This window comes from Lepidochelys kempii, chromosome 2 (assembly GCF_965140265.1).
Source record: "Lepidochelys kempii isolate rLepKem1 chromosome 2, rLepKem1.hap2, whole genome shotgun sequence".
Lineage (NCBI taxonomy): Eukaryota > Metazoa > Chordata > Testudines > Cheloniidae > Lepidochelys > Lepidochelys kempii.
In genome coordinates, this window is record NC_133257.1 from 116,768,368 (window position 1) to 116,780,610 (window position 12,243).

General features: G+C 45.4%; 1 protein-coding gene across 1 annotated transcript in view; it reads right to left on the reverse strand.

Moving 5' to 3' along the window:
* The window catches only part of BMP6 (bone morphogenetic protein 6), a 163,817-nt gene extending 153,693 nt beyond the window's left edge, over window positions 1–10,124 (reverse strand). Inside the window, exon 1 of the mRNA XM_073332087.1 lies at window positions 9,241–10,124. Within this exon, the coding sequence (XP_073188188.1) occupies window positions 9,241–9,781 (541 nt within the window). The 5' untranslated portion in view covers window positions 9,782–10,124. The remainder of the gene's footprint in view (window positions 1–9,240) is intronic.
* Window positions 10,125–12,243: the final 2,119 nt, after the last annotated feature.

Sequence of the window (12,243 nt, forward strand, 5' to 3'; positions counted from 1 at the left end):
CCATATAACACAAACTGCAATTTAAAGGGGAAATATTTACATTCTCTCTCCAAAAATAAATAAATAACCATGCACCTCTCTGCCCCAGCCTTAGATCCTATACATACTCCCAAATAAAAAGGGGCTTAATCCAAACAAAATGCCTGGCCACCAAAACATCAAAATCTGTTCTTGAACACTACAAGCCTCAAGCAAGTAGAATGGTCCTTAATGATTTCGTGGAGGTCAAAAATGGACAGTTCAGACAAATCAGGAGACATGGACCCATGAATTGGCAAACCAGAATTTGTAGATCATTTTAGAAGTGTTTGCAGAATAACATGACTTAGGTCAGCAGCAAATTTGGTCTACAATATGAGTGAATACTGTGACATTTTGGGGATCACCCAGCCCCGTAAAGAGTTCTGTTATTGCCTGCCTTTTCCTTTGGGTGCCTTAATGCTCTGCTGCTATAGCTCAGAACTTTGACACCAGTAGCCAGCCTTCAAGCATGAAGGTCTCATCTTGGCTTCCATCCACCTACTTACTCTTTGCAGGATGACCTCAATGACCCCTTCTGGTCTCATGTCTCCCCAAATGCATCCCCCAAGTTCTTAACTACCGGACACTCAGACTTCTCTCTTCTGATTCATCATTCATCTCTGAAGGAGTGAATCCTGCCCCCAAGTCATCAATCCACTCAGGGCTGCACACTGCACTCAGGTTGCACAACAGGGACTTGCTTCAGGTAAAAATAAATTAAAAGTTTATTTAATAGATAAATCTCACAGATTCAAAGGTGAAATAATAAGGAAAAAATGCATACAAGTTACATAGAAGACCATAAAGACAAAACTTCAGGCTTTACACTTCTATGTTAGCTAAATTCCCTGCTCTAATACAAGTTACCTACTGCCTCTGAACAGTTTTCTAGCATGGCTTCTGTCCTAGAGGATATCCAGTGTTTCAGGGACCACACCCCACTTTGATGCTGGCCCTCAGTTTCTGGTTAGCCTTCACTTCAAACCTCTTCCCTTTTAACAGGGTTTGCAGGTCACAGGGGGAGGGAATTTGTTTTTTTCCTTTCTCTCAGACATGGTAATTCATGGTTACACAGAGGAGGAAAACTCCCTCCTCCCTTAGTTTTCCAGGACTGAGTTTTTCTTTTCAGGTTCAATGTCTTTCTATTAATTTTAATGGTCTACCACTGACTTTCCCTCGGTTGTACAATGCTACATGCGTGGAGTTAGTTTTATGTAAACAACTAGACTGGGAGGTGCTCCTCCTTGCCTGATTGCTTCCCCACATTGCTGTGAGGTGATGCTGTAGCTGCACCCTGGTTACAATAACAATTTTCTATACATATATACACATGCATAACCACAGCCTGTACACATCTCCTAATGACCATCAAGTTCAGAGTATTACCCACTTCCATAAAAGACCTTACTTAACATATATTTATACACAATAACATTGTATACAGCCAGCTGATTCAATTGCTTATTCTTCGGGGTTCAGATCCCTTGTTCTCTCCTTTAGGCGTCTGGACTCTGATTGTCACAAATATTAAGAGCACAAAAGCCATGAACAATAGCACTGCAACTATCAAGCCCATTTTTAATAAATGAGTAGAGTTAAGAAACAGCTCCTGATGGCTGATACTGCCACCTTAGGGCTTGATTCTGTCACGTTTACTCAATTTGACCACACTTCTGAAAAAATCAGGCCACTTATTTAAGTAACAGTTCCTTGAAAACTTGCACTTGAGTCCACCAAGCAATCCCAAGATTCTCAATGGAAACAGCAAACAAGAGACCTCTCCTATCAAACTACAAGCCACGAAAGCTAGAAATTTGGGCCTATAAAAGACACATCATAACAAATCTTGCATCCAGCCACCCAAGAGTAAATTTCAGATAGGCAACTTGACAAGAAGGTTATTATTCCAACATATTGTAAAAAATGACTAATTTAAGAATCATCTCCATAATGGCATCAGCCCAAATCATGCCACCTAATAATGGCAAAAGCAAAAGGAGTTGGAAGGAAATCTAAATTGGGAACAATTGCAGTTCAGTACTCAGTGGCCAACTATTGGCGTAGCTACATCACTGCTGATCCCTACATATAGACAAGAGCAAGCTGGGGTTTGCACTAATTTCGTTATTTGAGGCTATTCTCATTAGAAGAGTGCTCTGCTCTATGTTAATAGATATGTAAATAGTCCATAGATAAGGTTTAATTAGATAGTGCTCAAGAATATGTAGCAAAGTTCCTGGGTTTTCTGGAACCAATAAAACTTGATGTTGGGTATTGCAAATGGACTACTTTTGTGCAGCTCTTTACATCAGCTCTTAACAACAAGGTTACACAAGTGTCGACAATTTGCCTGGAATTAGACAGTTTCCAGTTACATAAAATTTGTTGTGTGATGGTAGAACAATAAAAATTCATTGTTATAAATAATCAAATAGAGGTGCTTATTGGTAGTAGATTAATCATACTTAAAGAGGTCTACTGTTTGGGAAACAGCAGAGATAATCAATGGGGCTTTCTTCTTTCTCTTAAGGAATGAATACTTTGCTCTAACTTCTTAAATTGTTCAAATTAGTAAAGATGTAAGATTCCGTAGCACTAACTACCCCTCTCAATTACATGGGTAGTCTGGGCATCTCTCTTTCCTTATTTAAGTTAAAAACACAATGTACAATGTTCACATTTTAAACTAAATGCAGGAATATTGTTGTTTTGATGGTGCTGGACTAGATTCAACAAGGACTTACACCAACATAAACCCTGGTGCAGTTCCCCAGCGGCAGAAAGTCACGTAGAGCCAGGTGGCTTCAGCACAAGACATCCACAATCTCCTTCATGGCATAGCAGCCATAAGGGTCCAAGACAGTCCAAAAAGACATCAAAGCTGGCCAGGAAATGGGCTTGACCAGAGCAGCCAACAAATGTGAAGATTCAGTGCCCCTCCTCATTGTGCTCCTGAACCTTGCCTCCTCCCCTTTCATTTTGGAATGTCCACATGTATAAAATGTAATAAAGAGCGTGAAGAAGAATTTTTTTCACAGGACTCGTCTAGTAGAGGTGTTTGAAGCTCAAAGAAAAGTAACATGTCTGACACTGTCCAGGTTCTATCTCACTGCCACAGACAGTAAGAGGGATCTGAGGGAGGGCTGTGGCTGCTCCACCTTCTGTGCCCTCACACAGGAGCATGAGAAGAAGGAACAGGGCGCAGGCATTTCCTGATGGACACTGTTATTAAAAAAAAATTAATCTTGCATGCATGAGACATGTGAGCACCTACAATAGGATCCACACTCACAGAAGAATTTATATTTCTGATTCTATTAAAATGACTCTAAAGAACACTCCAATTTCTTTTGTAGTCACTACTTTACCAGTAGTCAAAAGACAACACCTTTAAAAAACACTGACAATGCTGTTCAGAAAACCCTGGACTTCAGAAAAGCAGACTTTGACTCCCTCAGGGAACTGATGGGCAAGATCCCCTGGGAGAATAACATGAGGGAGAAAGGAGTCCAGGAGAGCTGGCTGTATTTTAAAGAATCTTTATTGAGGTTACAGGGACAAACCATCCCAATGTGTAGAAAGAATAGTAAATATGGCAAGCGACCAGCTTGGCTTAACAGTGAAATCCTTGCTGATCTTAAACACAAAAAAGAGGCTTACAAGAAGTGGAAGATTGGACAAATGACCAGGGATGAGTATATAAATATTGCTCGGGCATGTAGCAATGGAATCAGGAAGGCTAAATCACACCTGGAGTTGCAGCTAGCGAGGGATGTTAAGAGTAACAAGAAGGGTTTCTTCAGGTATGTTGGCAATAAGAAGAAAGCCAAGGAAAGTGTGGGCCCCTTACCAAATGAGGGAGGCAACCTAGTGACAGAGGATGTGGAAAAAGCTAATGTACTCAATGCTTTTTTTTGCCTCTGTCTTCACGAACAAGGTCAGCTCCCAGACTACTGCACTGGGCAGCACAGCATGGGGAGGAGGTGGCCAGCCCTCTGTGAAGGAAGAAGTGGTTCGGGACTATTTAGAAAAACTGGACATGCACAAGTCCATGGGGCCGGATGCATTGCATCCGAGAGTGCTAAAGGAATTGGCGGATGTGATTGCAGAGCCATTGGCCATTATCTTTGAAAACTCATGGCGATCGAGGGAAGTCCCGGAAGATTGGAAAAAGGCTAATGTAGTGCCCATCTTTAAAAAAGGGAAGAAGGAGGATCCTGGGAACTACAGGCCGGTCAGCCTCACCTCAGTCCCTGGAAAAATCATGGAGCATGTCCTCAAGGAATCAATCCTGAAGCACTTGCATGAGAGGAAAGTGATCAGGAACAGTCAGCATGGATTCACCAAGGGAAAGTCATGCCTGACTAATCTAATTGCCTTCTATGATGAGATAACTGGTTCTGTGGATGAAGGGACAGCAGTGGACGTGTTATTCCTCGACTTTAGCAAAGCTTTTGACACGGTCTCCCACAGTATTCTTGTCAGCAAGTTAAAGAAGTATGGGCTGGATGGATGCACTACAAGATGGTAGAAAGTTGGCTAGATTGTCGGGCTCAATGGGTAGTGATCAATGGCTCCATGTCTAGTTGGCAGCCGGTATCTAGCGGAGTGCCCCAAGGGTCAGTCCTGGGGCCGGTTTTGTTCAATATCTTCATTAATGATCTGGAGGATGGTGTTGATTGCACCCTCAGCAAGTTTGCGGATGACACTAAACTGGGAGGAGTGGTAGATATGCTGGAGGGTAGGGATAGGATACAGAGGGACCTAGACAAATTGGAGGATTGGGCCAAAAGAAATCTGATGAGGTTCAACAAGGACAAGTGCAGAGTCCTGAACTTAGGACAGAAGAATCCAATGCACCGCTACAGACTAGGAACCGAATGGCTAGGCAGCAGTTCTGCAGAGAAGGACCTAGGGGTGCCAGTAGACGAGAAGCTGGATATGAGTCAACAGTGTGCCCTTGTTGCCAAGAAGGCCAATGGCATTTTGGGGTGTATAAGTAGGGGCATTGCCAGCAGATCAAGGGACGTGATCGTTCCCCTCTATTCGACATTGGTGAGGCCTCATCTGGAGTACTGTGTCCAGTTTTGGGCCCCACACTACAAGAAGGATGTGGAGAAATTGGAGAGAGTCCAGCAAAGGGCAACAAAAATGATTAGGGGACTGGAACATATGACTTATGAGGAGAGGCTGAGGGAACTGGGATTCTTTAGTCTACGGAAGAGAAGAATGAGGGGGGATTTGATAGCCGCTTTTAACTACCTGAAAGGTGCATCCAAAGAGGATGGATCTAGACTATTCTCAGTGATAGCAGATGACAGGACAAGGAGTAATGGTCTCAAGTTGCAGTGGGGGAGGTTTAGGTTGGATATTAGGAAAAACTTTTTCACTAGGAGGGTGGTGAAACACTGGAATGCGTTACCTAGGGAGGTGGTGGAATCCCCTTCCTTAAAAGTTTTTAAGGTCAGGCTTGACAAAGCCCTGGCTGGTATGATTTAGTTGGGATTGGTCATACTCTGAGCAGGGGGTTGGACTAGATGGCCTCCAGAGGTCCCTTCCAACTCTGTTATTCTATGATTCTATGATTCTATGAAAAGTAGCCTTTCTATTTAGTTAGCATCCACTCATTGGAGTCCTGATCACATGCAAGTACCAGGAATCATTTTGGTGGTGATTGCAGGTGAAGAGAATTCAACTATGAGTTTTGGCAGTTTTTTGGTATATACCTCATAGGAGCATTGAAAAACACTGAAATCCTGTACATTTTTGCTGCTTTTTCCTAGGATATACCATACCAATACCCATTTTCATAAGCAGCAATTCAGGCTGGTCTTTCTCCCATCAGAACTTGTCTCTATCTTATGCTATATCAGTAAGCTTCCTGTTATTTTGCATTATAAATTATCATTCAGTTGAAAAGAGTAGACATTAGTACATTTGCAAGAGACCAAGACATCCCAAGAGGCAATAAATGCAACACCAATTGCTCAATCTCAGTCTGTTGATCTATGAACAGTTTAATAACAGACAACGATTATAAGTGTCATTATCTTTTATGACTAGCAACTTGGATGTTGGTGAGAAATTTCTAATGTTGATTCATACTTCCTGATACTCATAGCTAGCATTTTAACTGTTATTTCAATATATTACATGAATAATTTCCCCTGGTCATTATGTAAGTGTCTGGATCCAAATTATTTGAACTGATTTGAACCTAATGAATGCTTTGGCTCACAACAGAAAACAGTGCTTTTACTGTACAGAGGGGAGTATCAATCTCTCCAATAATTTTCCTCAAAGGCTTTATCCAGCAAAGTGCTAAACAACTTGCCCAAAGTGCCCATTGAAGTCAATAAGTGTTGCAGGTGCTCAACGCTTCTGGGAATTGGTGAGCCCCTTGCAGGACCAAACCCGTAAGCCAAAATGTATAAAAATAAGGTGGTGGCAGCAATGTGGCATCCTCCCCTCTATTCTGCAAAGCTCACTTGCCTGAACTACATGCAGTCAGGCTTCTGTGGGTTTGGGAGAAGCCCCGCTGGTTGGAAAGTAGATGGAACTAGAAAAGCGCTACTCTCCACAGCATCCTTCTCCTGGAATTCCTAGAGTAAAATAACCCTGTGCTCATTAATTTACACACATTCCTGCTATATGCCCTAGAGAACCCTAGTGGCAAGGAAAAGAGCCAGCAATAGTTGGGAATGCCCTGGCAGCTGACAGTGTTGCCAAAGCAAACTGGGCAGGCAGAGAGTGGTGGGGAAGCTCTGAGCCACTGCATATTTGCCCAAGGTTCCATAGAATTTCCCCACCAATTTCAGAGCATCCAGAGTTTAAGGCCATGCCCACTGTCTGCTCCTTTGGTGGCCAAACTCTGACAAGCAATCACATAAGGGGGCAGAAACTCCACGGTCTTAAGCCCATTGATTTTTCCATCTAACTTTGGCCCAAGAGTTTCTATAAGCGTGCATCATCCAGGCCTTGATTCAAAAAACACATGTACCTTTCTGTGGTAATAGTTTGACAGCTACGTTTTTAAATTTTAGTTAACATATCATTGCTATAGATTAGGAAACTTGTGGAATGCTCAACAACACAATCTCTGAAGCAATCTCTTCCTGGATAAGAGTCATAGTTCTGCTACTTAATTCTAGGACCAACATTTATCAAAACATCTATTTTAAGATGACATTGAACCATCTTACTGTGAAGTCTAAACTTTACAGAACTTCATTAAAATGGAAATCACTTTGCACATTATCGTATTGGAATAATATTGGTGTTTCATTCTTCTTCACATTAAATGGAGTTTCACTATATCAGTTCCTTACAGTTGCATTCCACTGTATAAAACTTATTAACAAGTGTTTTCTGTTTTTCCATTGAAATTCTCTCTTTCGTGCATGGCACATTAATAACATTATGAAAATGAGATCTGTTTAAAAATAAGGTTGATGTCTAACAAAGTGTATTTTAGCATCACCCCATTATATATATCTTCCTATTGTGTTCCCAAGTGTCAGTCAGCATTCTTCTGGCAGAGGACTGGTACTCTTCATAGCCGGACCACAGCATTTTATAACCAAACAGAGGGATTGCTGCTGAGCAAGTCAAGGCATTCTTTGCTCCTGCTGCAGGACTATGCATGCACTGCCTGTGCAATACTGCTGGTTCCTGCCACAATTTGGGTGCAATTGACTACCATATATTTCATACAGTCAGATCTAACTATGTCTTTGTTCAGCACCTAAAACAAAGTGGTTTCAATCCAGATTAGGGCCTTTGGACACTATCATAATATAGATGTGAAATGATAATAAGCGATATTTAGTTATTTGAGGCCTAAGACTACAGGATACTACTCAATTCTGTTTGTTTTTATTAGAAAAGATGGTGTTGTATCCATACAACTCTAGTCTGTCACTGTTGTATCACTGGCCAAAAACTTTCAGAGGATGGGCAAGCGTTATACAGATGTGCACCACAGCTCTGCCAGTGCAATCCTAACCTGCAGAATGACTCTTGCTATTCTACTACTGGAACAGCTGTCCTAAACTGTGATTTAAATTGTCCAAAACTTTAAGGGTATCTTATGTCCTTCCACCTCACATTATTTTGCACTTATTGAAAACAACCAACTAACAGCAAACAAGTCTCTGAGCGGAAAAAGTTAATCATCAAGTTGGTGCATGTATCAGATTATCCAAATGTAATTTGAAAATCATCTTCAAAATTAAGTGAAATAGCAAAGGCCTGTTTAATCTTATTGAATTGAAAATAATTATGATTTGGCCTTCTGGATTATATCAAGTGCAGCATCACTTTAATAATACCTCATTTCTCTGGGGATATACTGTGCACTTGAAGTGAGATGGATTCAATGATCTGTTAGAAACTTTCCACCTTTATCTGCTACAATCCTATGTTAGTAACACAGTGCACATTCAATATAGCAAATGATGAACAATTGGGGGGAAGGGGTTGTGTTTGTTTTTTTGCTTTGATCCCTGACAACATATTCATGTAGGGGGCTGTAACTAAACAGTAACTTGGGAACAAACATTGGTTTCTCAAGAATCAACACATTCATCCATCCAGGACCTCACTGCAAAATAAATAAATAAATGGGGCAGCGTATGTGTGCACATTCACATGTACAACAGACAGCCAAGCCTGACTCCCCTGCTCCAGGCAAAAACTGTCAAACAAACAAACAAACAAACGAAAAAGCACCTCTCCCTACCAACTCACAGTCACTGAATGTTTTGCTGCCCTTAACTAATTAGCATTTGAAGATGCAAAGTGCTAGGTGAGTGCTCTCCTGCAGGGGCAAAAGAGGGAGAGCCCACCATGGAGCAGATTCCAGGGAGCGCTGAGCGGGTGCTTGTAAGAGGTTCAGGTAGCACCTTGCCCTGGGATGCAGTAAAGGGCCAGTACCGTGTCTAAGCAGCGGGGCCGTCTAGCGATTGCTAGGGAGAAGTTGGGTCAGCTCCGGTAAGATCTCCGCCACCCCGGAGAGAAGCGCAGCCCACCGCCGAGACACACCGATGTTCTGATCCCGGATTCACACCCAAGAGCCTCCAAATGCGGCTGACGGCTGGCTCTGCCCCCCCCCCCCAGCTCTCGCGCGGTGCCCACTTTCCGATGCCACCTGCTTCCACCGCCCAGATCACGTCTCCCCCTTGGCCCGCCCCTTGCCCCAGGCGGCCGCCTGACACTCACCCAGGTTCACAAAGCTCATGACCATGTCCGCATCGTTGAGGAAGGCGCTGTCCTGCGAGCTGGCCGAGGGGGAGCCGCCGCTGGGTCCCGGCTGGGGGATGAGGGTCTTGCGCTGCAGGGTGTGAGCGGTGTGGGGCTGCAGGCGGCGGCGCTCTGCCCCCGGCCCCTGCTCCTCCTCGCTGGACAGGGCATTGTACAGATCCAGCATGAAGAGAGGAGCCGAGTTGAGCCTGCCCGGCGGGGGCAGCAGCTGCTGCTGGGGAGGAGGCGGCCGCGGCTGCAGCCCGTGCAGCGGCCGGGGCCGGTGCGGAAGCCCCAGCACAGACAGGATCTCCTTCTGCATCTCCCGCTTCTCGTGCGACTTGAGGCGCCGGTAGAGGAATCCCGGCGAGGGGGAGGCTGGAGGCTGCGGCTGCTCCCTGCTGCCGTCCGCCAGCAGCGCCCCCGCGGCGGGCAGCAGGGGCAGCGCGGGCGGCGGCGGGGAGCAGCAGCAGCTGCACAGCAGGCCCCCCCACCAAAGCCAGGCGAGCCTCAGAGGCATCGCTCCCAGCCGGGTGCTGCTGCGGCTGCTGCTGGCTCGCCTCTGAGGCAGACGAGGGATGCCCGGCTCCTTCTGTCCCCGGGCTCTGCTGCTCCCCCCCTCGGGAGTTAATTCATGAGTGTGTGGGGGGGAGGCGAGGGGGTTAAACCTTCCCTCTCTCTCGCATGGTCACTCTCTGCCCCCTCCCCCGGCCGCGCAGGTAGACCCCGAGGAAGGGCTGCGGTGGTAATGCGGGGGGGGGAGGACGGGGCAGCTCAGGTGCAACCGGTGTGCGCCCGCGGTGGGGGTGGGCGGCTTCCCGCCCCCACAGGCAGCAAACGCGCCCCGCCGCTGCCCCGCTCACACAGCCCGCGGGGACTCAGGGCCGGGAGCCGCCGGCTGCGCGCGGAGCAGCCCCCGCTGCCCAGCCCCGCGGTGGGACACGCGCGGCTCGCCAGCCCGCCCCGAAGCCCCCGGCGCGAGCCAGCTGCGGCGTTGGCAGGGGCAGGAGCCCGCTGCCCTGGGAGGGGTCAAGAAAAGCGGGGGGGGGGCGGATAAAATAAAAGCAAACTTTCTCCAGGAGGCAAGTCCCTGCAGGGGAGCTGGAGGCTCCTGCTGCTGCTGCTAAAGTCCCCCGGGGTCGGCTGGAAGGGGTGATGGTGGGGGGAAAAAAATCACATGCGCGGGCGCTGCTCCTCCTCCGGGGACTGGCAGCCTTGACTCACTGAGGAGAGCCGCGCTCCGCCAGGTACCACACTCCAGCTCCCCGAAGCGCCCGCCCACCCCCTTGACAGACAGCGAAAGCCGCTATTAAAGAGGCTCCTCCCGCGTCCATCGTGCGAGAGTCTCCCCACCCCAAGCCCGCTGCTAGCGGGGGTGTTGCCGTCTGCAACCACTGGCTCTGGGCTTCCCCAGCTGCAGGCTGGAAATAAGCCGTGGAAGGGAGGGGGGTGTCTCGGAGGAGGAGGGTGTGCGGGACACAAGGGGTGGAAGGCAAGGCCCTGGCTTTGCTGCTGCCCTGGCTGCAGTTTAATCTTTGGCAGGAATACGTGGTTTAGGGTGGGAGGCAGGGGGTTGTCTTGGTTTTTTAATTGTTGCTTCCTCTTCAGTTACTGAAACTTCGGCTTTGGGCAGGAAAATGGTAGAACCAGATGAAAATACCATGTAGCCTCTAATTGGTATAAGAGAGTGATGCTCACCGGCTTGTATTCACAAATACAAAAGGATTCATTTGGTTTCCTTTGATATCCTCACTGAACTGAAAGGGCAGCATCATTTTGGTTTATTTGGGTTGTAAAAGGGCCCCAAAATGATGCTATCACAACTGGTTCAGGCCTCATCCTTGTCATCAGTCCCTTCCCCACAAAGGGGCTGATGTCTGACAACTATGTTGTGTTTTATTCAGGCCTGCAGTTAGACTCTTGTGCTCACAGAGAGCCCTGATGGAGTCATTATTTTGTTCTTAAATGATACTGAACAAAATGGAATCAATCCTTTTATTTATTAGCAGTATTCCATTGGTACCCAGGAGTCTCTCTCATGGTCCAGGATCCCATTGTGCTAGATGCTGTACAAACACAACAAGAAAGACAGGCCTGCCCCCAAAGAGCTTACATATTTAGAATGTTTAAAAACCTAGTCAGTTAATGGGGCTCTGCAAGGGTCCTCCGCTGCAGATCCGACTGTGGGATTAAAACATTGTAAACTCCTCAAGGCAGGGACTGTGTCTTCCTAAATGTTGTAAAACAGATGGTACTATAATAAAACCTCTGGCTGTATACATCTATACTGCACTGTGATTACCCTTGTACTGTGGATTTGCCAGTAGGTGTGGGGTTGTTTTTTTAAGTTTTTAATTTGTTTTTTGCAGGGTCAAAGTACAGTATTAATTTCTGTCTGAATCTGGAAAACACCTTCCGCAGGATTCAGAATGTTGACTGGCAGACATATCAGGAAAGAGAGAAACTTTTCACCAATCAGACCTAAGCTGCTTATACACTTGCATAGATAGTCATGAGTTTTCCCTCATTAATTTTAATGGAGACCTTCAAACTAAAACAATGCATCTGTTATTTCATAATTACAGTAATTCAGAGGAATAGCTTCTGAATAAATTAATAAGAAGGAAACTCGTGTACAGTCGCACTTACAAATTTTTAAAATAAACCAAGTTGTTGTTTTGCTCTGTTGAAAGAGCTCTTTCATATAATAGCTAAGTTAGCTCTACTTGCAAGGCTTATAAAAAAAATGGTGAATTGAAATTATCACCTGCCTTTTTTGTTCATCCTTTCTCCAATTTATACAACCTATTTAAATTGTTAATTTAAATTAACTTAGAATGTAAGTATGTTACTTACAGTACAATCAAATTTACTTTCAAAGCATTTTGGTTCTTAAAGCATGTCATATCTACGATAATTTTAACAGGGTACAATGTAGTACAATATTCTTAGAAAGAGACTTACAAAATGGCACATATAGCA